General features: G+C 51.3%; 2 protein-coding genes across 3 annotated transcripts in view; one reads left to right on the top strand and one right to left on the bottom strand.

The window, feature by feature from the left end:
- Positions 1 to 12,573, bottom strand: part of NXN (nucleoredoxin) — a 46,945-nt gene extending 34,372 nt beyond the window's left edge. Inside the window, exon 1 of the mRNA XM_085078402.1 lies at positions 12,180 to 12,573. Within this exon, the coding sequence (XP_084934528.1) occupies positions 12,180 to 12,497 (318 nt within the window). The 5' untranslated portion in view covers positions 12,498 to 12,573. The remainder of the gene's footprint in view (positions 1 to 12,179) is intronic.
- A 5,237-nt stretch (positions 12,574 to 17,810) lies between these two features.
- LOC146429207 (multidrug and toxin extrusion protein 2-like) lies at positions 17,811 to 27,034 on the top strand. 2 transcript variants are annotated; one of them, XM_085078762.1, is made up of 18 exons: positions 17,811 to 17,976; positions 19,862 to 19,963; positions 20,415 to 20,483; positions 20,824 to 20,972; positions 21,117 to 21,159; positions 21,758 to 21,802; positions 22,183 to 22,280; positions 22,525 to 22,622; positions 22,894 to 23,007; positions 23,181 to 23,248; positions 23,519 to 23,627; positions 24,013 to 24,088; positions 24,377 to 24,446; positions 25,028 to 25,160; positions 25,423 to 25,517; positions 25,737 to 25,818; positions 25,915 to 26,067; positions 26,184 to 27,034. In XM_085078762.1, the coding sequence occupies exons 1-18, from the start codon at positions 17,881 to 17,883 to the stop codon at positions 26,429 to 26,431; spliced, it is 1,848 nt and encodes a 615-aa protein (XP_084934888.1). In that variant the 5' UTR covers positions 17,811 to 17,880; the 3' UTR covers positions 26,432 to 27,034. The 2 variants fall into 2 exon arrangements, with proteins under 2 accessions (XP_084934888.1, XP_084934889.1); XM_085078763.1 differs by lacking the exon at positions 25,915 to 26,067 and having other exon boundaries at positions 17,812 to 17,976.
- Positions 27,035 to 27,062: the final 28 nt, after the last annotated feature.

Raw genomic sequence — 27,062 nt, 5'->3', positions numbered from 1 at the left:
GAGGGGAGGAAACAGATGAAGATGCACTCAGCCAGAGATGGCAACCACCACTTTTTGGGAACTTATTCTCCCCCAGCTACCTGCCAGGTGTAAATCCAATCTCCAGTTTCAAGCCTGGAGAAGGGAGACAGAAGGGAGGTGTGGGAAGTCTGCATTTCCCCTTCCAGATCCCAAACCTGTGCATCCACAGGGCAGGAGGCATGAAGCCTGGCCTGTCACTGTGGGTGAGGCACCCACCCTTCTTCCCACAGCGTGAGGGGGAGGTAACACACAGCCCTAAATAACCAGCTGTAGGGTAAGGACCATCTTTTTCAAGTGACAACAGACCCTGAGCTGCCAGCAGGGCCGTAAGCTCTGCCTGGGGTCATTATTTTCATAATTAGAGGGATGGCCACAGACAGAGGTGGTATTTGGTGGCCTCTTAAGCTAAGGACTTACTGGGGTTTATGCAGATGAGCCCACTTTTTCAGCAGCAAAGCCTGCAGCAAATCATCCTGGGGACAAACATCAAACCAGGATCTGGATGTGACTCAACACAAGGCCACTGCTCGGTCAGCCCAAGCCAAACAACAACATAAAACATGCAGGGCTCAGAGGGAGTTTAATTTTTAAAATGGAGTAAAATCTGGAGCCTTCCTGTGATTCAAATCTGGGCTGTCTGAAGCAAAGTGACCTGACAGGTGAGATAGCACTCCTTGCTCCAGCCTGGTCATCCATCCATCCATCCATGAATCCATGCATCTACTTCTCCCACACTCACCATCCTTCTGTAAGACACCTCTTCCAACCTAGGAGGCTCTACCCAACCTATCACATCCCCATCTTCCCACCTCAAGAGACACTGGTCCCACACAGCTGGCAGGGATGTGCCTTCAAGCAAAGGCAGCCACCTACCCTTCTGCTTCACAATCAGCTGCTTTAAAAATCGCCTCTCTAGGCAAAAACCCATCCTGGGAGACACCAGAGTGACAAACAGCTTCTTTGTGCACCACCTAAGAGATAAATACCTTTTGCCAATCGACGCTCCTGTCACATGCAATAATTAAACCATCAGTCAGGACACAGCGAATTAATGCAGACAGAGGTGGATAAAGGAATGAAATAGTTTCACTCAAATCCTCACAGCTTAACAAAACCAAAACCAGGTCAGACCTAACGAGGAAAAAAGCAAAAGGCAGGAGAAATCTCATTTAACAATTGCCTTTCCCAGAGAGAAAAGCAGAAAACCAAGCATGCAGCAAACCAGGATCAGGCTGGGATGGAGACAGAAAAGCACAGAGGGCATTGCTGTACCATGTGCAGGAGCACAGAGGACACTCCTTTCTTTTTCATCAAGAAAACACTCTAACAGAGGTGGTCTGCAGATCCCTGAAGACAAGGAGGAGGCAAAATCCCTGGAACAGCAGCCCATAGCGTTTTCCATTCCTTTAAGAAAGAAGGAGTGGAAGCTGTGCCATACGTTAGCACTTAAGTAGTCCCTACCCTCAGTTTCCCACCATCTGCACTACTCTCTGAAACTCCCCTACTCATTTAATTTATTGCTGTGTGTCTCTGCCGAAATCAAAGACCTAAATATCAGCAATCTTGGTGGGAGGCATCCAGCTGCTCCGGCTCATTGTAGGAACAAACCCTATTTGTGCAAACCCGCATTGAGAAAGCCGGGCAGCAAATCTCCCTAGGAACAACTTCCCATGCTTTCAGATTAGCAGATCAAGCTGCAGGCATTAAGACCTTTCCCCTGCTCTATCTGTGAAATCCAGCGCTTTAGGACACAAAAATGGGTCTTTTCTAACCCTGGAACGAAGCGATTTTGGAAGCACACGGCACAGTGGCAGCAGGGGGTAATGGCTGAGGGAAGCAGAGCACAGTCTGGGGGTCATGTTCATGTGCTGTGTGAAATGGGGCTTTTCTGGGGAGTGTGGAGTGCTGGGTCTTGGAAATCATGGCAGTGGCAGAGCCCCACTCTGGTCACTCATCCAGCCCCCTCTCACCTCTGTTTCCCCACCCATGGGGTGAAGAAGTCAGCAGGACTTCCCTAAAAACGCATCTATTTGCAAATCTCCAAGCAGAGATTATAGGGAACAGCTCTTTAGAAGCAGCCTGTAATGTAACAGCCCAGGGAACTCTGTTCTGTGGCCACAAACCTGAATCAAAAAGGGAGCATCCTGAAAAAATCAGCTCGTAGAGTCATCAGCCTCTCGAAGCAAATAAGCACAGCTCCCTGCCCTCTTAAAACACCAGATATCAGCTGATAAAAGAGGAGCAATCCTGCAAGCCAAACACCCAGGCAGTATTCGCAAGGCAGGATTTGTAGCCTGGTACCCTTTGATTTGCTCTGAGAGAGATAGAACAGGAGTCAGAAAAACATAAAGAACATTTCTAATGCCCTGGTGACCCATCTGATGCTGAAAATCCCACCAGACCCAAGACTGTGCACAAGGACCAGAGTGCTGCTGTTGCTCAGACCCTGAGCTGCACTTAGAAGGGCAAACAGAGGAACAGAGGTCCCTCAGTGGGGCTGGGGGCACCACAGACCCTAATAGCTTATTGGACTCACTTGGCTCTCAGGGGCTCAAATAGTCACACAAAGGAAGTTTCGTCTGCTTCACAGATCTGACAGCAGATCTGGAAATTGTCATCTCCTTCCCACGCCATCACACAGCTTGGTTCATTTGAAACCTGTTTTATCTTGGTTCAGTTCAACTTGTCTTATTCCTGCACATAATAGCAGCAGCCAAGCAAAGAGTGGACAAACTGGGACCCCCAGTGAGGGCCAGGCAAGTGGATGCTGAACTGCAAACACAAGGGCACAGCCAACAACCAAAACACTCCACACACCTCCAGCCCAGCGTGCAACCTTTTAACCAGCAGCCAGCACTGGAGGTGCCGATGGAGCAGAGATCCCTGGCAACACTACTAAAATCCCTGGTGTTACTCCTTTATTTTGGGAGAGGCAGAATAATCCTTTTGAACTATCCAAGTGGGGGAGAACCAACATCTGTTCGGATTCAACAGCTTGGGTCTCACTGCTTCGGCTCCAACTCTTTCCCGGCGGGTGGGGAAGGTCGCTAGCTTTTATTCAAAGGCACTGCCCTCACGCAGGGCCTTTCAGCAGAGGCTCGCAGAGCACCTCACAGATATTTAATTAAATCCTACAGCCCGCCCTGGTGAGGAAGGGATTATAAACAGGCCCCCGGCTCAAGCAGCAGCTCAGCACAAGCATCTCTTTCTCTGGTGTGGCTGAGGCGTTCGGCTCAGTTGCAGGAGTGCAGCAGTTCCAGCTCCACTGAGCTGCTGAATACACATCAAACAGTCCAGAGACTTTGAAGAGCCAGCAGAGCAGAGAGACCAGGAGCATCCTGTGATGGGATGGGCAGGGGCCCCTCTCCACTGACAGCATCACAGCAAGGAGATGGGTTTAGAGACAACAAATCCATGGTTTGTTACCCATCTGCAAATTAAAATATACATTTCCAAAGTATGGCGTTCCTGGTGACCAATTTATCCACCCAAAAGTCCTGGAAGCTTCAGAAAATGAAAAAACACATTAAAAATTTTTTTTTCTCCCTTTTTTGTTCCTCATGCTTACCTATGGAGTGAGACTCTTGCTGGCTGAATTACATCTATTTAAACAAAAGTAAGTTCAGATATCTGCCTTTGCACAGTGTCAGCTGCGAGAAATGAGCTAACATCCAGATGCAGTGGCATGTCAGGATTAGCCCAGGCTGGGGCAGGAATGCTTCCATGTATGGAAAAATATTGGAGCAGTGAAACCATAAGCTTGGAGCTGAGTGAAGTGAGAGGCCCTGTCAATGAAGTTGCAGGCTCAGGTTTAGAGGATTTAGCAGCTCAGATCCGCCATAAGATCCTCAGCACGTATTACAATAAATTTCACACTTTTTCCAGAAGGGACTCCTACAGCAATGCTCAGAGTCATGAGGGTGAGATCCTACACCCCTCTGTTTGCTCTGGAAGCCAGACTGGAACTGCTGGGTACCATTAAAGCTCCCCACACCAGGCACAGGCTCATTGATGGAGACATTCTGGCAAATACAAGGCTGCTGCTCACCCATCCTTGGGCTGCTGCCTTCTGCCCAGCAGGATTTATCAAAGCCAGCTTGGAGCTGGTAGGAGAGATGAAGTGGTGGCAGTTCAGAAGCAAATGCTGAGCTGGATCTGCTTGGCTGGGGAAGCAGAGCCTGCTTCTGCCACCGTTGTGGCAAGGGCAGCAACTGTTGGGGCACAGGGAGAGAGGCAATGCAGTGTTCCCTGCACTCATTTGTCAGCATCCTGAACTAACACTAATGAAGTAATAGCTATGACTTCATCTCTCCAGTGGAATCTCTTGGGAACGAGGGAGAACTAGAGTTTCTCTCTCTGGCTCGCTCATGCAGTTGCAATTCGTTTCAGTTGCCTTATACTCTCTTCTGCAAACATTACTTAATTCTCACCCAGATTTTTAAATCCTTGCCCTGAAACGTAGAACAGCGTTCCCTTCTCAGCTGTCAAAGCCCAGCCTTGCTGAGATCCCTCCTGGTGGGATCTGACCCCTTGTGCCAGCTGCCACCCACTCCCTGGGGTTCAGCCACACTGAACCCCCACTCGCAGCTGAGGATGCCACCAGCTAATTTTTATGTCTCAGATGTGAAATTAAAATCTGCTTACTCTTGGCAAATGCATTTTAAATAGGGACTTTTGCACCTTTTCTCCATTAAAATATTTTAAAGTCAGGCTGGATTTAACTACAGCTACAAAGACAGACAAAATGTTGCTGGAGGACCGTGGACCAATTCTCTCCTTGGCTGGGCAGGACAGATTCCAATGCTGCAAAAACCGCCCAGCAATGAATTTCTCACACCACCCTGCTGCTACAGTGCTTTGTCTGCCCAGAGAGGCATCCAAGCCTTGTCCCAGGGTATTCCTCCTGCCTTCCTCCTCACAAGCCTTCAGCTTCCAGGTTTGCTGTGCCCTGGGTTTGCACCATTCCTGGTCTCCACAGCTGGAACAGCACCAATCACTCGGAGGGCATCCTTTAGGAGCCAGGTTCTCTGTGAAGTATGGGCTCTCCCCACTTGGGCAGGGAGCCTGCACTCCCCCACACTGCCCTCTGCCTCGTTGAGAGCTCGCATCCCTTTGTTTTGAGCCCCAGCATGGGTTTGATCAGATTGCAGATGCTCAGCTACTGCCCTGACGCAACTCAGCAGTCAGTCACTCACACTAAATAAAGACTGCAAATTCTTTACATATTAATTGTTGGTTGCAATTGTTCACAGTGCTGAAAGACAGACGTGAGAGCATGCAGAAAACATTCCTGCATCTTTTTAGTTCCACCCTTCCATTAGTTGTGTGTACTCTATGCCAAATCAATAAGGCACTGCATTTTCCCTGGAAAACTGAGAGGACAAAAATGTGATCAGCTATCAGACAAGACGCTCGTGTTGTAATCTGAAACACTCACATAATTCACTTTCCCATGAGAGAATTTACCAGGTCTATCTGCTTACTTGTCAACTCATCCCACTCCCAGTTTCTGCACTGACCTTGTCTTTAATTTACAACCTACAGATTTAACTCTAATTGTGCTTTTTTTTGCCTACAGAGCATCAGCTGAGAAGCAGCAGCTCCAGCCAGCACAGAGGACATCAAGAACACCCCCAGTTCCCCCATCTGGGCTCCCACCCCAAGAACAGAGAGGAATTAATGTGCCCAAAGCCCAAGCTGTAATGAATCCAAGCACCCTCCCCAGGCTGGCAGTACTCCCTCCTTTCCCAACCATTATTATCTGGAGATGGCACGAGCACAAAGTGATCTGTCTACAAAAACATTTCAAACCTATCGTGCATTACGCTGTGATGTGCCATGGAACCAGTTTAGAGAGCACACGCAGCTATAAAGTCGTGATTATTCAGTATTCAACCCAGCCTGAAAGCTCAGGAGTCAGCTTGTTATTTGCTGAAAGCGGGGGGCCTGAAATTATCCGTGAATAGTTCAAAGCTGCAGTTAATTCAACATCTCGACTTTCAAAAGCATAAAAATCACAGATTCCTGGAGCGTGTAAGCTTTTCAAAAATTACAAACTACTAACTGTCAAATCAAAGCAGCAAATAGAAATCCACATGGCTGATAAGACAAATAGTTGCATTTTAAAGAGTAATTAAATATCACTTTGGAATATTTTGCTTGGAACTTGTTTCCCTGATAAAAAAATGGGGAGGGGAAGGAGGAGGAAGCAATCTACACACACCAATGAGCTTCTCATCAAACAAATGCTCAGGCAAACGCTGCTCAACTTTGTTTTCTTGAATTCAGAGTTCAGCCTGCTGTATCACAGCCTCCCATGCCCTCTAGTTTCCCTAGATCCCTACATTCCACATCAAAATCTAGCAATAAGGAGGAGGCAATCACTATGTTGAATCTGGATTGCTGGGGAGGAGGGTTGGGAAAGAATCCCCATGGTGCGGTCACCAAAAAGTGCAGTGTTTTCTGACTTGACTCAGATTAAAACCATGCCCTAACTTCCATGCTGGGAGCTTGGCTGAACAAAACAGGAATGCAAAACAGAGAGCTCTACCCAGATGCAATTCAGAAGTGAAACTTTACCCCACCAAGTGCCACTTAGAAACATGAACAGTTTGTCCATGAGAAAGGATGAAAAAACTCCAAACCACCCTGGACTCTTCCAAAACCCTAACCTGCCAGCAATGAGCTCTCTGTGAATCTCACACAAACTTTCTAGTACTAAACAACACCTGTGGGCAACATTACCAAAGGACTGTCTTAGAGTACTGAACAAGGAGACAGCTATTGCGTTTCAAACTAAAATGTTATTGAACCACTTGAAGAAGCCACTACCCAAAGGCCATGCAAACCTGATGTCACTTTTTGGGATGGGATGTGTTAGAGCCCTGCTCAAGAAGCAATCATTTGATCAGCAAACTGCTTGTCCCCACCCTGGAGCCATTAGGATTTGATAATGGAAAGATGCCCCAGGACTTTCAGAGCAGGTCCTAAAACCTGGGCAATTACCCACTGGAGGATGCAATAAACACCACAGCAGACAACACGTCAGCAAGACTTTTAAAATACTAATTCTCCACCAGGGAAAGCGTTCAGGCAGGCAACAGTTTGGATATGGGGGGAAATCCAACCTCCATGGACGGCAGTGATGTTTTTGCAGCTCTTGCAGGACCAGGACACAGTCCCCAGACTTGCAGTCTACTGACGCTTACAGGGATTTCACAGAAGGATTAGGGCCTTGGCATGAGAGAGGACTGCTAGCTGTATGGAGGGTGACTGCAAAGCTGTGTAAAACACACACAGAAATAATTTGGAAAAAAGGCATCAACAACAACACCAAGAAGTCAAAATGTTTTGGCTTCGATGTCATCTGCACAATGTGGAAATACTGAATAGCTTATTCCTCGCTCATAATTGGAGTTCACTGTTGAATGTCTCCAAAATCACAGGGAAAAATGCTCCATTGTTCTGCACTTTCTTTTGTAAAGCTGTTACGTGTTCAGCCTCTAAAGAATGCATTTTTGGAGAAGAACTATGCACTGATTACTTTACAGAGTAAAGTTCCTTTGCTCAGTCCTGCAACCTGAGAGTAACAAATGAAATTGTCAACCGTGCATTTTTAAACGAACGTTTTCATTTCAACATCTGGATTAAGATGCCACAATGAAAAACAGCACACAGGCTTCTCTCTGCTCCCTTCAGACATCTCCCATTCTTACGTTTCAGAACCAGCGAGTTTCAAAGCAAACAAAGAATCAGTTGGTGCTGCTAATGCCTTGCTTCTTACTCAATAGCCTGATGTCATGAAAAGACCATATTTTTCAAATCTACAGCTCCGTGAGCCAAAGATTTCATATACATTCCCAGCCCAGAAATATAAAGTCAGGAATACAGCTGAAAGTGATTACTTAGATATTTTTATATGATGAAATTCAAAAGCTGCTTCAAGTGATTTACAAAATCTTCTGTAAGGCAAATCCCACATCTGTGCTGACCACTTGCCTCCCAGATCTCAGCAGATGGCAATTTCAAACAGAAAAGTTCTGAGTCCCTGAAAATCATGGTGTACCTTAAACTGTAGTCAAGGATTTGAAGGTTTTTCCTCCACAAAAAAAATTGTGTCCAGTCTAATTTAACGACATTTCTATCTTATCCCCACTATTTCTTGCACAGTCTACCTACAAAATTAGTACCTGGTGTCTTATTAGGAGAGGCTCCCATGGCTCATGATCTTTTAAGATAAAGGGAAAACACTCTGTCCCAACCCAGTGTGAGCAAAGGGAGATCCTCAAATTGCTTTCAGATACATGACTGAAGAATCACAGAAAAACAATCAACATGTTTTGCATTTGTTTAAATCCAAAACAGAAGCATCTTAGCCTTCCCAAGAAGAATCTGGTCAACACTCAAGCAGATGCACAAATACAGCAAACACAAAACACAAGAGAGGCAAGGCACAGCCCCAGCACGACTGTGGCGCTGTGTGGATGCACCAAGCAAGCGTTGGGAGAAAATTCAAGATTAAAAAGAATGAGGAATGAGGAAGATGAATGGGCCAAGAAAGTAACAAATAAAAACAAAAGCAAAGGCCAATAAACAACAGTGAAAGATAAACTGCTGCTCTCTCACTGCAGAGCTTTTTCTCTTCCAGCACCCCAACCCTCTTTTCTCCCACTCCTACACCAAACCATGTGAAAGGATCCACTCAATGGAGAATGTGGCAAATTTGTCTCTTTTTTTTTAGCAGAGATGTCCCACAGCAGCACAGCATGCTCTGCTCTCCTCCAACAGCCTGTGTGCCATAAGCTGTTGAAGAGCACCCAAATTCACCCTGAGTGTTGGTGGACTCTGCAGCAGGGATGGTGTGGAGCTCACCAGGAGAAGTCTGGGATCCTTCCGACAGCAGGAAGGGAGATACCTCCTTGTGGGCACCGGGGGACATCAGAGCACGTAGGCAGATGGGGGCTGTTTACACTACTGAGGTTCTCAGCAGGAATCAGGAATTAAAGCTGTTATTAAATCAACCCTCCAGAACTTGAGCAGATGTCCGTGCAAACAGATAACAACGGGGCGATGTTAAACCAAAACCGCAAACAAAACGAAGACACAGAGCAACATCTTCTCCCCCATGCTCTGCTCAGCCATGCTAGGCATTATCAGAAAAGCTACCTGTGACTGCCCAAATTCAGGGCTGAACAACTTAACTGAGGGACATGCACCACGAGTTAAAGGCCTCCAATCTCATTTGGCGCGTTCCGGTTTTGTCCTTGAAAAAACCCACCCAATAATAGGTCTGGCTGTGGCTCAGACGGAGGCATAATGCCATCCTCCTCATTAATCAAAGGCTTTCCCCCACGGCCAGATGTTTGCTGACTTGGACTGCTCTCTTTTATTACTGGTTTGGAGGCAGAAATTGCTGCGTGCTGAAGTTGCTCCAATTGAACTGGTTGTCCCTGGTAGTTGCACCCCGGCATTATTGAGTTACCGAGGTATTCAACGAAGAGTGGCTGTTTGCTTTGACAATTCGTACTACTTTCCCCAATAACCATCAGAGTAAGATGCTAATTTACTTTCAGGACTGTGGGAATTTTACTGCAAACCCAGAAAGGAGCCTGGGTTTTAAGATCTATCAACGCTTGGTGCCCAGGGTTTGGAAGAAGGAGAGATGTAGAAAAATGTAGAGTATGCCACAGAAGGACAATGTGCACAATGATAGATGGACATTAAAAGTCATATTTTTCAATAATTCTGAGCAATAAAAGTGATGCCTTTACAGAGGATAAGAAGCCATTACCTCTCCCAAAGCTTTCATGGCCTCAGTACATAAAGTAACCAACCCACAAAGCGAAGTGTTGGCTAGAAAGGACTTCTGGAGGTCTCTGAGCCTGGGCATCACCCACACTCAACCCTGCTGGGCAGAGCTTCTCCCAGACAAGCCCTGTAACATCCAAGGATGGGGGCTCAGGGAGCTGAGAGCTCAGGGACAGAGCTCTTAGTGTTCCCACCTCTCTCGCTGTCTGTACTCTGCATCCATAATATCCCTTTCTTCCCATAAATCTATATAATTCGCTGGGGTTTAGGAGTATCCCTCAGTGCAAAGGAACCATAACTCAAAAGCACTGCCTACATTCCTCTAATGCTTTTGTTTTAAAACAAATTAAGCCCGTGAGGTACTGAACATATGCTCGACATCCCCAGCTCTCGCTGGCATGTTTTTGAAAAATAGAAAGTTTGTGCTTTTCTGGGGAGTCAGGTCATTAACCCGACTATGTAAAAAATCAGCCTATTATGCAAGGAAACTTCTAACTGCCTGAGCTACAGGTTATAAATCTCCTGTTTAGAAATCTGATATCCTGACATAATTGCCCTTACAACTTACAAATAGGTTCTCTGTTATCCGTAGATTAAGCTTCCTCCAAAGCCACATCACATCTGCTTAGTTTTGAAAATATACAGCATGAGCTTCAATTACTTTACACTCCACACAAAAATAATCCTGAATTTAACTCAGGGCTTCTTGGAATAAGAGTTTAAGACCCCATAATCTTTTTATTTCATGTTTTCTTGCAATCTAATAGATGGAAGCACTGGCCAGCATGTAAAATTAATGCCACCTACCACTTCTACGATTTCCCAACCATTTAACTACATTGCAGTGGAATTTTTAAAGCAAATATGGCAAGCAGAAGTCCCACCATCTAAATAATCTGAAATGTTCTGTAGGGAAATGGTAAGCTACTAATTGGAACCACAGTGTTTTCACATCCCTGTAGGAAGAGGGTTTGGTTTAAAAGAAACCTGAGTTAAACCGTAGTTTCTCTGAAGGATGAAGCTTCTGTTACAGCTCTTCTGATTAATGAAATTGCTCAGATCCCGACCACTCAGGCAAGCTCCCAGTTAGAATTGTCTGGACTTCAAAGGAGCAAACTGGGGGCCTTGGGCAGCATTATCATCCAGATGCACAGCATTAAACACATGAGAGCTTTTGCAGAACTGGGGGCTTAGTGACAAAAACCTGCAGCAAACGAGGGGGGGAAGAAAAAGCCAAATCCGGGTTTCAAAGCTACATCTCTTAGCAGCAGGGACATCACACGGCGCTGCCAGACAAGAGCCAACTTTTCCCTAAACGATTCCTTTGCCTAATGAAGAGTGGAGTGCTGGCAGAGCAGGGCTCAGAGACCCATTCAGGAAGACGTCATCCCTCTCATCCCTTTTATCCCAACACAGCCTCTCGGTTTCCAGGCACAGGGGATGTCTGAAGGGGCTCAGCCAGCCCAGCCCTGCAGGTACCAGAGTTATCCCAATCCCAGCCAAAGCCGATCCACAGCCTGCCCGCTGCTTCCACACCCGCAGCCTCAACCACTCGCCGGAAAGATGCTTAGAAATGGCACTGTGGGGCACCATCTTTTCAATTCTTACTGAATTGCTTCCAGAGATTAGATTTGTAAAGAGGATTTTTTTTTTCTCTCCTTTTAAACCCTTCGACATCGTTGGGAACTGGAGGCTCAGCCTGTGCCTTCCTTTTCCTCACAGCCTGCCCCCGTCTGGGTCTTAGCGTGCTTTTTGCCCATCATCTTTCAGATTAAACTCCACGCATGAGAGGCTGTAACTCGCAGAGTATCGAACACACCAAGCGAGAGGAGCAAACCCCATCGCGCAAACTGGCCGGGCAGCTCCGCCAGCAGCTCCCAGCCGAGCCGGGCTCACTCGCTCCTCAACCGGCGGAGGCCACGGCTCCTTTCTGCGCCCAAACCCCGCGCAGGAGCCCACGGGCACCGTGTCCGGTTTCCACCAGCCAAGGTCCGGTTCGCTCGGGCGCCCACCTGAGCGACGCCGTGCCCGTGTCTGGGCTCGGGGGAGCTGCTCCCCTCACGCCTCACCCGCAGTCCCGGCGAGGCCAGCGGCTCCGGCCGCCCGCACAGAGCACGACGCCCGGTGCAGGGCTCTCCTCCTGCGGGGCTCCCCCGGTGCTGCGGCTCCCAGGCCCCTCAGGAGCCGGGCGAGACGGCGTCGCCCCGCGGGACAGCAGCCGCCACCTCCCCGCCGCTCCCCCGGCTCCCCCGGGAACTTTCCGGAAGGCGCCCACCGCCGGCCGAGCCCCGCGGCCCCCAGACAAAGCCCGGGGCGCGCCCCGCCGCCCCCCGCCCGGCCGCGGGTCTCACCTTGCGGTGCTTGTCGGCGAAGGGCAGCGCCAGCCAGGGCATGGCCCGCACCGCCTCCTGCCACTGCTGCTGCTCCTGCTCCGCCGACACGAACACGATCTCGAGGCGCTGCCCGCCGGCCGCCGCCGCCTCCCCCCTGAAGCGCCCGTAGAAGGCGGCCAGGCTGGCGCCGAGCTGCGCGCAGGGGCCGCCGAGGCTGCAGCCGAAGTAGAGCCCCACCAGCGAGACCCCGCGGGCGGCCAGCGCCGACACGGCCACCTCCTCGCCGTCGGCGGACACCAGCACCTCTCCCAGCACGTCGGTGAGCGCGCCCGCCATCCCGCTCCGCTCCCGCTGCGCGCCCGCTCGGCTCCGCTCCGCTCCGCGCCCGCCGGCCGCGCACGCCCCGCCCCGCCCCGCCAGGGGGCGCTGCCGCGCCGCTCGGCCCCGTGCCCGCCCCCGCCTCGGGCAGCACCGCCCCGGCCCGGCCCCGCCAGCCCCCAGAGCCCTCCGAGCCCCGCCAGAGCCCTCCGAGCCCTCAGAGCCCCCCGAGCCGCGCCAGAGCCCTCAGAGCCCCTCGAACCTCCCCAGCCCTCAGCGCCCTCAGAGCCCTCCGAGTCCTCACAGCCCCCCCAGCCCCTAGAGCCCTCCGAGCCCTCAGCGTCCTCAGAGCCCTCAGCGCCCCCCCAGCCCTCAGAGCCCGGGGACACGGCTGCGAGCAGCGCACGGAGCGGCGGCGCGGCGGGGAAGGGCTGCACGCTGACCCGGGGCACAGAGAGGTGCGGGACTGGGGAGGAATTCTTCCCTGGGAGGGTGGGGAAACGCTGGCGCAACTTGCTCGGAGAAGCTGTGGGTGCCCCATCTCTGGAAGGGTCCAAGGCCAGGCTGGATGTGGATCTGGGCAACCTGCTCCTCCAGCCCGTGGGACACACAGGATCACACACAGGATCACACAGAACCAGCCAGGCTGAGAAAAGACCTTCGAGGTCATCGAGTCCAAGCTATGACCGAACACTGCCATGGCACTGAGTGCCACCTCCAAACTTTCCTTAAACACCTCCAGGGATGGTGACTCCACCACCTTCCTGGGCAAGCCCATTCCAGTGCCCAATCCCTTTTTCTGTGCAGAAGTTCTTCCTAATGTCCAGCCTAAACCTTCCCTGGCACAGCTTGGGAAGGTCCTCTTGTCCTGTCCCTGGTTGCCTGGGAGAAGAGGCCGACCCTCACCTGGCTACAGCTTCACTTGTAGAGAGTGAAAAGATCATCCCTGAGCTTCCTTTTCTCCAGGATAACCAACCCCAGCTGCTTCTCAAAGGACTTCTTCTATAAAGTCCCTTCCAACCCAAACCATTCTGACTTCCCACTGGCCCCATGAAAGTAGATCCATCCTTCCTAAAGCCCACGGAGTGGTTCCCTGCTTTGTTTCCAAAACCGAACATAAATCCATATTTACCCCTATCAAATGCAGGCAGAAAAACCTGAAAACCAGTCCAGAAGTATAAACGTAAATTGGGCTGCATTGAGTTTCACCGTCTGTCTGGCTGGGATACAGAAAGGAAATAAAGCAGAGACAGTGACATGCAAACCAGGCTGTAAAAATGTAATTCCTCCTTGTAATCAAAGTCTGCAATCTGCAAGCCTGCAGAATTCACCGCAGGATCCTCAGCTGCTCCCGACTGATGTCCGTGTGTCCATGCTGCAGAAGAGCCCCAAAACAGCACTTAGATCTTACTATCTACTGAAAAAACCACCTTCATTTTTACAGCCCTTCCTTATTTAGCATCTCATTATCATTGCTGCTTTCAATTGTATTTAAAATCGTTGTGTAGCATCCAGAGCCATTAGGGGATGCTTTATAAATACAATTAATTATCATTATTATTATTATTACAGCTTTACAATCTCTCTTTTCTCTTGCCAAGACCTGCTCCCTAGAGGTGGTTCAAAGCAAGAGAAGTTTTGTCTTGTTTTTTATTTGTCCTGCCTTATCTGCCTTAATTAAGTATCTGGGTTCTTCAGGGCAGGGAAGTTGTTTTTTAAGTCTGCAACTCTGAACTCAACCAACCCATGCAGCAAGATAAATATTCTGCTGTAAAAATAATATTTACAGCTGCAGTCAATACATCTGGCCCCATTTTTAGTGAACAAAGCAGGAGGAAGATGCTCTGAAATACAGAACAAGGCAAAAGCATTTCTTTCTTAAAGAACAATAAAACAAAATGAGGAAATGGCTGTTCTTAGCAAAAAAATCACAAGGTGAGGTGTGGCTGAACTGAGGTTACTCCATGAGAGCACTTAAAATGTGGTGGGTGAGTGTCTGCCCAGATGCTGGTTCTACAGCAGAATCACAAATTCAGGATGCTCATTTAAAATCCAGCTTGAGACACTGGAATTAAAGAGTCAGGACAGCATCCCAGGGCTTCTAATAAGCAGTTTCTTGTCTATATAGACCCAGTGCCTATCTGCATTTTTCTAGCTCCTATTAATTTTTTATAAGCTCTGTCGTTTGGTTGTTGGGGTTTTTTTTTTTTTGTTTTTTGGTGTTTTTTTAATTGCATCTGGGTTGACTAGTACATACTATATTTTTTCACTAAAGTATTTTTTCCAAAGTATTTGCCAAATATTTGGTGTATATTTGCCAAACGATTGGCAAATTTCGGGATTTCCCCGGATGCTTAATAGACACCCGGTGCTTATTAAGGTCTTGTCGGCACGGAAAAACACAAACACTTACGAAATGAGGCAGGATTAAAAGTGCTGAGCCCGAGAGGCGGAGACCAGAACGGGTGGAAAAGGGGATCCGGGTTTCCCTCCCGCTTTTCCCGGTGCTGCGGGAGCGCCTGGGGGACAGCGGACCCGCAGGGCTCCGGTGCCATCTGCCGGGGACACCGCGCACGGCAAGCGGGGACAGCGACCGCCACCGGGCAGCTCAGCCAGGAAAAAAGGATGCTCGAGGGGACCTTGTTGCGCTCCACAACTCCTTGAGAAGTGACTGTAGCCAGGTGTCTTCTCCCAGGTAACAAGCGGCAGGACAAGAGGAACCGGCCTCGAGCTGCAAGAGGTTGGATATTTGGGAAAAATTCTTCACCGAAAGGGTGGTCAAGCCCTGGGAGAGGCTGCCCAGGGTAGTGGTGGAGTCACCATTCCTGGAAGTGTTCAAAAACCATCTGGATGTGGCACTTAAACAGTTGAGTTACCCTAAAGTATCCACGGATGGCTCTGATCATCTGATACTATTGCATGACACTTCTGTAAAAAACTACTTAGATTGCAAAAGTCTCTTTAGTTTTTAATTCATCTGCGTTCTGAACTCAACGTTGCACTGAGGGGAGTGGATTTTCCACAATATGTGGATATTAGCCAGCAGCAAGGTCTTGTAAAGGAAAGGGACACACTTCAAACAGTTCCGTGTTTGGCATAAATCCATTGTGTTCTGACATTTTTCTTATTTGCTAGCTCTTAATCAAGAGTACATTTATGGGGTGTATTCTACCCGCAAGATGTTGACTACATTTCAGAATATGGACATACATATCCAGAGAAAACCCAGGGTCGCCATCCTGCTGGGAATCTGCAGGAAAAAAACAGGCTAATTCTGCTCTGCACATGATGCAAGTCAACTGCAATCCTCCTCTCAGCTTTTTTTTTTTCTTTCTGAAGTCAAATCACCCTTGCTGAGCACTGCACAGGGTCCCGGCTGCTGAAAGCAGCTCCAGCAGGGCAGGCCATCTGCCTGCTCCAGCTGGTTTGTGGCTGGTCACACATTAACTCCTTTAAACAAGTCTGTGTTAAGGTATCAGCCTCCAAAAATTCTGCTCCAGATGCACTGGAGGTCTAAAATGTCTGAGTTTCTCCATAACGGAATTTGACCCTTCAAATTCTTCTAACTGGTGTTGCAATCCTGTTAATATCCGGATGGCTGATGGCACCTTTGACCCTCCTCATTGTCTGTGGGCTCTGGAAGATGAGTCTGGTGAATCCCATCGGGCAGCTGGCAAGGTCCTTGTCCCTTGAGGCAGCACCAGGTCTGTTGTACCAGTGGTGGGAGAGGCCTCAGGGCACCCCTGCTCATGCAGCCAGGTTCTGTGGTACCCATTCTGCAGCTTTCCAGCAGGACTTGGATCCACGTGTCACCACGGAAACACAAAACAGCACTTCTGAAAGCGACCAGAGTTGATTTCAAACAGCACCAGCAAAACACAAGGAGAGAGGTTTCAATCACAGCCCTTCTGTGTGTGTTTGGCTCTCTGGGGGTTAGCCCAGGACCTGGCTCCTGGTGCTGGGAGGGAACTTTTCTCCCCCAAGGCTGAAGAGATGGTCCTTTTTATTTTCAAAGTCCTTTTCCGCAGGTTTCTGCCTGAGTCTCTCCCTGCTCTTCACTAGCCCGGGGTATTGATCTCAGCAGGGTCACCAGTAAACTTCAAAGGGACTCACACTTGCACTGCTCGTTGAGGACCACGAATAGCACCATCTGAGCCTTATCATTTCCCCTCTGCCTCCAGGGGAGATCACGGCACTGCAGGAACCCTCCGGCCATCTCGCAGCCAGGCTGGTGACAGTCACACCGCCAGCCAGTTATCACCTTTTCTGGTAATCATTTCTGTTTCTTCATAGCTACGCCTGCAGCACCAGTCCGCAACCACTGCTCTGCTGGCTTCAGGGAAGGAGGGAAGGATCGTTGAGAGGAGCACTCTTTTGTCCTGAAAAACATTGATTTCATCAGGGCATATAAAATCAGAATGACTGTGACTCTGACTCATCACTGCTACTTTACAATTTTTCGTGATGCCACATCATATTTGAAGGGACAAGGGGATAAGTGAAACATTAAAGAGACGACATTTCTGGCCGGCGGCACCACAGCGATAAGGCACCAGGGCAGCATTTAAACAGCTGGAAAACCGAGACCCACTTTCCACTGCAATTTTCCGTGCGTTAGAAATAGATTTGGTTACAGCTACCTGGTTACGGTACCTACGCTTAGGTAAAATTTCACTCCTGTAACAACCCAGCCTCCCACCCAAACCAAATCTGCTTCTTGCCAGGTGCTGGGCGAGCAAAGCCATTCCAATCTCCTCATCCTGCCAGCTGCACCACTGAGCACCAGCCTGCTGGGTGGGAATCCCTGGATCAGGAACAATCCCTGCTCATGAGGGTGAGCTGGGTGGATAGAGGAGAAGGGGACTCTGCGCAGAGCCGGCTGCTCTCCCTTGTTTCCATGATGCTGATGGCACAGGGGACATTCCTTTGCTCAGATGTCCGGTTCCTGCCTTTGACAGTCCCTGCAGCTCACAGACAGCACCTAGGGAGTCCTAAACCATCGCCCCACAAGGAGTTCCCCAGTCCAAAGACACCACCTAGGGTCTCTGGACCTCTGGTAAACCCCTGGTCAACATATGGCTCCTCAGGGGATCCCCATCCCAGAGCCGATGAGCAGGAGACCTCCAGACGTCGGGGAACAAACAGGGGATCGCAAACCCCACGCTGGGCTCTGTCTGTGGCCAACACGTGTGTGTGGGGAATCCCCAGCTGCCCACACGCGGCCGGAGCACAGCCGTGGGGGTCTCATTCCCATTCGGCGGAGGGTCCCAGCCCTGACCAGAGCAAGGACCTGCCCGTGCCGAGCCGAGCCGCCCCGCCCACAGCCCGCGTTGTCGGGGGCGGAGGCGGCCCGGCCGTGCCCGTACGGCGGCGGAGGAGGCACGGGCGGTAACGGCGGGCGATGGCGACAGCGTGGTGCCTGCGGGGCGCCCGGCGCCTCCTGCCCGCGGGAGCACGGCAGGAGTGCTTCGAGCTGGCCCGGCTGGCGGGGCCCGTGGTGAGAGCCTGGGCGGGGTGAGACGCGGAGGGACACGGGGGAGATCCGATGGACGCGGTGACCTCCCGCCGGACGCGGTGACCTCCCGCCGGACGCGCGGCACCGCGTCTCCGGGATGGGGATCGCGGCGGGTTTTGGCTGCACGAAGCTGGGCAGCACTCCCCGGGCGCTCCGGGATGCCGAGGAGGGAGACCTCGGGTTCGGCTGGTTCCGTGCCTCCGGGCTTCGGCTGCCTCCAGCCCCTGGGCACGGCTCTGCGACCGGGGATGTGCCTCCCGCCCAGGTCGGGGCCACGCGGCTCCTCTGCCACTCTCCATGCCCGGGTTGGCGCCGAATCCTTATTCCTTGCCCCGGGAGCTCTTGCTGTTGCCCAGCATGGTCCCTGCTTCCCTGCAGCAAGGGTTTGGAAGAGGAGAGGTGGCTCGGGGAGGGGGAATAAGCTGTTAAACTGCACTGTGAAACCAGAATGCAGCCCCGACCGCCACTCACCCCTTAGGCGACAAGCGAGTCACTTTGCTTAGTGCCACGGCCATGGCCAGCCCTTCCAGCAGGCTCTGGGTGCCAAGGTACCTATGAATCGCTGTCCTGAAATCCTCCCCGGACTGGAACTGCCGTTTGCCATTTGTCTGGCCCCTTTGAGGGGAAATGGACCCTTTGGTAGTTGGCAGTGACTGTGCTGAGCTCATTTTGCCGAGGCTTCCGCAAAGGGGAACCACGCACCACAGCCCTGGTCTTAACCAATTGTGTGTGAAATGTTGTGTTTTTAGTCTTCTGCTGTATCTGGTAAATAAGTACCAACTGTTAAACTTCTCACAGGCATGAAATGCCTCACCTGCTGTACTCAGTCAGCAAAGGAAGTTTAGACTAGTTTCAGTTTCTGTAGCTGAACACAAGAAGCCCTCTCAATCCCCTACACCGTCCTTCCAAGCAGCACAGCCTGCTCCCCCACGTGCACAGACACCTCAAACCCAAACTTACAGCTGCTGTTTAATGATCATTTAATGATAAACACCGTGCTGGGATGATGGTGGAGGTACAGACCCCTCCTGTGGGGATTACTCACAGCAGCAGGTCAGACATGCCCAGGCCTGGCAGCAGGACTGCATCTGCAGGCAGCAGTGGGAGGTCTGCAGAGGAAAAAGGATTGTTCTGCTCTTCCTCTGACCTCACAGAGCTGTTTCTCCAGCAGCACTGGGCTCTTGGCTTGCCAACTGCTGGGTGGAAAGGAGCATGAACAGCTCCTGGGCATGGTTTCCAGCTGTACCCACCCCTCAGTGGGTATAAATGTCCCTAACTCCTACCATCTGCTTCGAGCTGTGCCATGACTCTGTGCCCTGGACGCCTGTAGAGGGGATGTCCTCTTGCCAAGGCTAAATGAGGTCTGGAGTGCAATCTCTGCTGCAGCATCATGACACACTGCTGGCAAGGAACACACAGAATGGCCTTGGTGCCTCTCTAGGAGGAGAGGATGTTGTGGTTTTGGAGGATCGTTTTCCACAGATGCACGCAAATGTGGAAGTGCACTGGGATGTTTTATTTTCCCTTCTCTGTGCAGCCTTCATCCTGGGAAAGAGGATTTCTAGTGAAGCCCTTAAGCCTCTCTTAAACGAGGTCATCTGGCAGATTGGCTGTGTAACACCAAAATACCACGGGGCAGGTAGATGTTTGCATTAAAAGACAAAGCCACCAAGAGCCTCTGTGAATCCTGGAGCTGCCACTCCTGCCCAGCAGTGTTGGCAAACAGGAATGGGTTCCCAGGACCTCAGCAGGGCTACACTGGGAAACCTAAGTGTCCATAGTCCTGCTTTTGGTGGAGGGGTGGTGTTCCACAAGCCCTAACAGGTCCTCATCTCACCTTCTCCTTTTCCTTCTCCTCCCATCCTAGCTCTTTGCCCAGCTGCTGGTGTTCCTGATCAGCGTGGTCAGCTCCATCTTCTGTGGCCACCTGGGGAAAGCTGAGCTGGATGCTGTGACCCTGGCTGTGTCTGTACGTATTGCTCCGATTTCCCTTGGATTTAAAACATATGAATTACGTGTCACCAAAAAAAAAAAAGAAATAGAAAAAGCCAAACCTGTAGGAATGTATATGTTCTTTTTTTGGCCCTGAGCACAGGCAGGAGAGGGGAGCTGAGCAGTCAGTGCCTGTGCCAGTGCAAGGCCAGCACCTGAGAGCCTCTGGCCAGCTCTCTGAACCCACCAGACCTGGGCTTGTAGCCAGGAGCAACACTCTTTGTTGTGGTCCTTTAGATCTTCTCCCCTTTCTAGAGGATCCTTTCCCCCACCAGAGGGTAGAGGAGGCTGTTTGGTTAACAAGACTGTGTTATTCTGAGAAAAAGAGAAGGACTGGAAAACTTCCCAAAAACTTGTAGCAGAACTGTCTCCCCACCCAGCTGGAAGGGACACGGTGCTGTGGGCCAGGTTCCCTGTCTCTCCTCCAGGTTATCAACGTGACAGGAATCTCCATTGGTACTGGCTTAGCCTCAGCATGTGACACGCTGATGACCCAGGTCAGTAGCAGCTCCCCCTTTCCTGTGCCTGGTGGGGTTTTCTGGGGGTGTCTCCCCTCCTGTGCAGTGTGATCTGGGCACAAAGGGCAGGGGGGTGGCAGCTGCCAGACAGAGCAGGGTTACAGACACCCTGGTTGGAGCCTGTTTCCTCTCTGAGGAGCCCTGGGTCATGCCTGGGTACCAAAGGATTTGCAATCTGCCAGAGTTACACCAAACCAGCCTGGCATTCGCGGCTGCAGGGCGTGGGAAAGGCATTTAACTGTCCTGTTGTTTCCCTGAGCGTTTGCCCAGACCCTTTGGCTCCCTGTGATGCCCACCTCGATCCTCTCTCCTGCCTCAGACATATGGCAGCAAGAACCTGAAGCAGGTGGGCACCATCCTGCAGCGAGGCATCCTCATCCTGCTGCTGTTCTGCTTCCCTTGCTGGGCCTTCTTCATCAACACCGAGAGGATCCTCCTGCTCATCCGACAGGACCCCGAGGTCTCCAGGTCAGGGGTGAGATCCAGCCCTTCTGGATCAGACATTTGCCATGTAGTGTTGAAATCAAGGCTCTCTGGAGCTTGAGTGCAATGTTGTTTGGCTTGGCTCTTGTTTTGCTGTATCATTAACTGGAGAAACAACTCTCTTTCCAGGTTAACTCAGCTCTACGTGATGATCTTTATTCCAGCACTTCCTGTAAGTCTCTGCTAAAGCTGTTAGAAGCTCTGTATCCCTTAGTAACACCAGGGAAAGGAGGGAGAGCCTTTGCTGTGTGGCCCACAGGGCAGGTTTAGGGTTTTACGATGTGCCCCTTGACCTCGTGCTGTACCAGATGTGCACTGACCAGAAAACAGGGGGTCTCTCATCCTCCTGTGCAGAGGGTTTTGCTGTGGCCACTGTGGACTTTGGAAACTTTGGCTTGCTCCTAGGCCTGAGATAGAGGCTGGAGCTGTTCCCACACTCACAGCTGCTGGGCTCTTCTGAGGCAGGGAGCAGTACCTCTGTACTATTCCATAGGAATAAGGGTCTGTAGGTTTATCCTTTCTTCCAAGCTTTCCAGGCTTTCTCATGCTGAGGAGGAAGCATTGGAGATTTCCCACTTGGAGACTGATCTGCCTTCCCGATGGGAATGGGATGTGTTTTCTGTCACTCTTGGTTTTGGGTGCTGGCAGTGCTTCAGCTGGAGCACAGGGGTTTTGGATGAAGGTGGTGGGAGGACTGATCTGTCAGTGTTCAGTGGTCTCTTGGCTGTTGAACCACAGTGTGGTGATGAACTGAATCCTGACTTTTGCAGGCGGAGTTTCTGTACCAGTTGCTGACAAGATATTTGCTGAGTCAGGTATTGTATAATCAGCCAGCTTCTGGCCATGGAACAAAGGTATTCCCAGGAACATGGATAACCTTGGGGATCTAAGTTCACCCTGTTCTGGGCAGAGCTGGGCTGAGGAATGTGTGATGCACAGCTCCCCAGCCAGCCCTAGCTGAGGTCATGGGAATCACCTTTAGCTGGCTCCATTCCCTATGTCCCAACTGTGTGTTTTATGGGCTGCACAAGCTCCTGAACTCTGCTTGTCTAACACAGCCCAGCATCCCCTAGAACACGAGCTGCCTTCTTGGCTTTCTCCTTGGGCATTGCTGAAGCTCTCCCTTGTATTCACTGAGTGGGGCTTGGGCTGCAGTTTGGGGAAGCAAATTCCAAAGTTCCTCCTTGGCTTCCAGGAGATCATTCTGCCTCAGGTGATGACGGGGATTGCAGCCAACATCCTCAATGCAGCCATGAACGCCTTCCTCCTCTATGCTCTGAATCTGGGCCTGGTGTAAGTGTGAGCAGGGCTGGTGCCAGTCTCTCCCTGGGTAAAGGGTTTTGCTCAGGGCTGGGGAATGCCCTGGGTGCCCAGTTTTCCCACCCTCCCCCCCCAGTCCCCAGTCTGGAAAGCTGAGGCTGGAAGGGTCTGTCCCATATCTGCAGCAAGGTTCCTGTGGGTTCTCCCAGGTCTCTCCTGCTGTGGCTGAGGAGGTGGGGAAGGATGTCACTTATAACATGCCTGTCTCTCTCCTCAGGGGCTCTGCCTGGGCTAACACGATTTCTCAGTACACCCAGGTCATCCTCCTCATCCTTTACATATGGTGGAAGAAGATCCACGTGAAGACCTGGGAAGGTACTGTTATAGCTTAATCCTTCAGAAAACCAGTGTCTGGCCCTGGGAATTTGGCATTGTCACCAGCACAGCTGTCCCCAAGGCCTTTACTCCAAACACATTCCTGTCGAATATTCCATCTCAGGAATGCAGCATGGCACAGCAGCAATCTAAAGTGGTTCTCCTGTGAGCTGCAAGGGTAGTTGTCCTCAGAGGGTGTCCAGGAGATGTGGTTCCCCTTTGGAGGAGGAGAGGGAGAACACATTCATTCTGCTTCACCTCCTTGTTGCAGGTTGGAGCAGGCAGTGCCTTGTGGACTGGGGCTCCTTCGTCTGGCTGGCAGTGCCTGGCATGGTCATGATGTGCATGGAGTGGTGGGCCTTTGAGATTGGAACCTTCTTGGCTGGTGAGTCCAAATCCCCTTTTCCCTCTGGTTCCTGGTGACTTGAGCATGTCCCCAGAGCCTCCCTGCCAGCAGCCTCCTCACCTACAGGGTTGGGTCTGCAGGTGTTCCCATCCATTCCATGGGAATAGATGTCTCCTTTTCACCCAGTGAAGGAGGTGGCAAATCTTTTCCAGGGCTGATCAGTGTGGTGGAGCTGGGTACACAATCTATCATCTACGAGATCGCTGGTACTGCATACATGGTAAGGGCTGGGGCTGTGAAACCCCAAACAGCCTGGGAGGAACCCCAAAACAGTGGCTCTGTGGATCAGTGCTGAGGTGGGAAGCAGGGGTTGGTACCAGGCAGGGGATGCTTTTCAAGCCTGCCATGCAGCTGCAGATGGAAAATCTCTTCACTGCAGCAATGCCAGTTTGTCCCAAATTCCCCACTGGGGAAGAAGAAAATCACTGCAGGCTCTGCTGCCACTGCAGGCTCTGCTGCCACTCACCTCCTCTTGTCTCCTGCCTCTCAGGTGCCCCTGGGCATCAGCGTGGCTGCGAATGTCAGAGTGGGCAATGCCTTGGGAGCAGGGGATGTGGTGCAAGCCAAGACCTCCTGCATCGTTGCACTGCTGTGCACAGGTCAGTCCAGTCCTGCAGAGCAGAATAAAGGGCAGTTATCAGCAGATGGTTCAGTTTCCCTCTGACAGGGCTGGGGACTCCCCATAGGAACCCAAACCATATGTTTGGACGCTTTGGGCAAGGCGAGATTGTGACTCATCTTCTCTGTTATGAGCCTGGTGCAAAGGCTTTGATAATTAAAAATGCAGTTTAGCGTTCTGTCCTCACACTCCAGAGGCTAGAGGGAGTATCTGGGGACAGTGTGAGAAAAATAGACTTTTCCTCTTCTGCAGTATCACTTGAGGTCAGCAAAGTCCAGTCCCCACCACATGAAGCCCTTGAGGTCTGAGCCTAGCTCAGGAACAGGATGCCCTTGAAGCAATTTGACTATTTCTTTTTCTTTCAGGAGTTTTTGCTGTGGTGGTTGCAACACTGCTGGTAAGCCTAAGGAGCGTGGTGGGATACATCTTCACCAATGACATGTGAGTCAACAGCTTTCTTTTGAGTATTATTACGTTATTTATACCCCAGAAGCTGCTGACAGATAAGAGTTCATAAACCCCTATCTGTCAAACATTCCTCAAAGGTTCATCCCCATGTTCTGGTGTCTCTGGGCAGCACAGCTGCTTCTAACACTGGGACACTACCATGGTAGCAGGCTGGGATCATGGAACTGGGGTCAGCCTTTGTGGTTGATTAGGGAAGATATGTGAGAACCAGGGATCAGTTGGTGCTGCTTCCCCTGATCAGTCCATACATCTTCCCAACAGGGAGATTGTCAGCTTGGTGTCTAAAGTGTTGCTCATCTTAGGTCCATTCCACCTGCTGGATGCAACGGCAGTGAGTATTCCAGCATGTGGAGAGATCCCTCTCTGCAGCTCGGGGTGCCAGGGAGGGTGCAAAGCTGCCTGTAACTCACTCTTGAACTATTAAAATGTTCCAGAGAAGCAAACTGAGAAACTGTCAAAAAAGCTGCTTGTGCTGCCTGGAGCACGTCAGTGTCCTCTGTGCTTGTGCTGCCCCTTGGCATTGCTGCAAACAGCCCAGTTTTTCCTCCTCTTTTCCCCTGGCCAAGGCTTCAGCTTTTCACTGCTTTATCAAGCAACACAAGTGAGCAGCTGGCTCTTCAGAGATATCAGGTTCTCCCAGCACACTGGGATACCGAATAGATAGGAATTTTGGCACATTTCCTCCTGTCATGTCCCGGGGGGAGGGACCTGGGCAGTGTGGGGAGGCTCTTTGGGATCTGCTCAGTGTTTGGTTCAGCTGCTGGAGCGAGAGGAGCCCCACACCAACATGCTCCAGAATGCAGCTTTGGTCCCTCTTGGCTTGGTGAGACAGTGCTGTGGGTTTCCCTGTCCCCAGGGCTGTGCCATGCCCCAGAGTCACCCAGCAGTGACCCCTCTGCCCTCTCTCCTCAGGCGACCTGTGGCGGGGTGCTGCGGGGCACGGGCAGGCAGAAGCTGGGTGCCATCGCCAACGCCGTCAGCTATTACACCATCGGCTTCCCCATCGGCATCTCCCTGATGTTTGCAGCCAAGATGGGGGTGTTAGGTACGTCTGTCCTCCTCCTGGATGAAGGCTCAGCCCTGGAACTCGTGCCTGGATCTGCTCTTGGATCAATGGGGTTGGATTGCACCCTGCTGTGTTTGGGGCAGGCACTGAGTGTGTGCCAGTAAATCCAGGCTGACTCCCAGCTCCCCCAGGAGCTGTTTCCTTGAAAGATCTTGGGCTGAAGTCCTTGGGCATTCTGGCAGTGACTGGCAAAGGCAGGTTTTCCTCAAGCCCTCCCTGAAATAACTTCCCCTTGCTGCAGGTCTGTGGGTTGGGATGATCATTTGCATCTCCGTGCAAGCCCTTTCCTTCATGACTTTTGTCATCCGCATGGATTGGAGGAAAGCTGCAGAGGAGGTGAGAATTGTGCTTTTCTCTGGTGATTCTTGAAAGGTGCTGAGTGAGTTCCTGTCTTGGTACAACACTACAGCCCTCTAGGAGGAGGCAGAAGGGAACTGGGATCTGTCCTTCTGTAGCAGTGGAGCTGAGAATGCTTGTCTTGGGAGAGTGGACGGTTTTCTGGGCTGGGCAGGACACTCTTGCCCTCAGAAGAGCAACTCTTCCCTGTGTTTTTAGGCTCAAGTCCGAGCTGGAGTGAAAGAACAAGTGGAAGATGTGAACTCCAGTGGCACAGATGCTAACAAAACACCTGCTGTGGGTATGTAACAGGGCCTGACACCAGGGAGGGAGCCCAAATTCCCCACCCAACCCCTTCCTTTCCATCCCAGTTGTGGCAGCCATGCCTGTCCTGCAGGCTCAAATGGCTGCAAAGAGCACAGTGCCTGGTGCTGGCCCCGGGCCAGTGGCACTTCTGCACTTCATAATGGGGTACAAGACATGCTGGCTGCTCCAGGGAAGAGCCTGGACTGCCACTCCATACCTGCCTCACCTGTGGACAGCTGCAGCTGTATGTCCCAGTGTCCCCAAGCCCCTGAGGACTGTCCCTGGTGCTTGTGCAGCACCAGCCTGAGAACCCCTGGCTGGGGAGCTCAGCCTCCCTGCAGCCTCACCTCTGTCCCACAGGCTACACCTCCCTTGACACAGACCCTGGGGACACCGTGGTGCTGCATGAGAGCATCGTGATGGGCGAGAGGCAGCCTGACCACGAGCTCACCACCCAGGAGGAGCCTGCTGTTGTCCCTGTTGTTGTCCCTGTCCTTCCCCCTGTGGAGTGGAGGGCTGTGATCATGCGCCGTGTGTTTGCTGCTGCCGCTGCCATCGCTGTCCTGCTGGTGGGAGTCCTGGTCCGGCTGCTGACAGGCAATGGTTAAAACCAGTGACACTGGGGAGCTGTGCACAGAGCAGGAGGGCACGTGGTGATGTCCCAGGGGGATGGTGTGGGGAAGGAAATGCCCCTCAGTGCTATACAACAAGTCCCTTTGCACAGTTTCTGGTTAACTCATGATATTTTATCCCACACAGAGTTCTTAAAGGGGGTGAGGATGTTGCACCTGGGAAAAACAGTGCCTGAGAGCTGGGTCCTCTCCTGCACTGCACTGGGGTGCCACTTGTGAGAGGTGGGAGTGTGTCCTGGGGCTGACCCAGGTCCTGGTGCTGCTGTCCTGCTCTCTGGGGACATTGGTCCATGTCATTTGCTCATGGCAGAGGTCCCTGCCACCCACAGCACACTTCCTCACACACCAGCCTGTACCAGCATCTTGGCATGGCAAGCACCACTTGCAGCCACTGTGGCACCACAGAACAAAGTGGATTTTGCTGGAAGATGTCAGACTGCTGCTGGGCTGTTGGGTGCTGGCTGCTGGCCCTGACCCTGCTCTCCCTCTGCAGGGTGGGCACAGGGCCTAAAGCAACTCTTTTTGCACTTTTGTAAGGTGGGATTTTTATACAATAAAGTTTTCTGAGTAAATGTTGAACTGTTTAATATGGTGTGAGCGTGACCCT

This window comes from Lichenostomus cassidix, chromosome 19 (genome assembly GCF_008360975.1).
Source record: "Lichenostomus cassidix isolate B80296 chromosome 19, HeHo_3.0, whole genome shotgun sequence".
Classification (NCBI taxonomy): domain Eukaryota; kingdom Metazoa; phylum Chordata; class Aves; order Passeriformes; family Meliphagidae; genus Lichenostomus; species Lichenostomus cassidix.
Note: the sequence above shows the minus strand (reverse complement) of the source record. Positions and strands in the feature narration are given on the sequence as shown.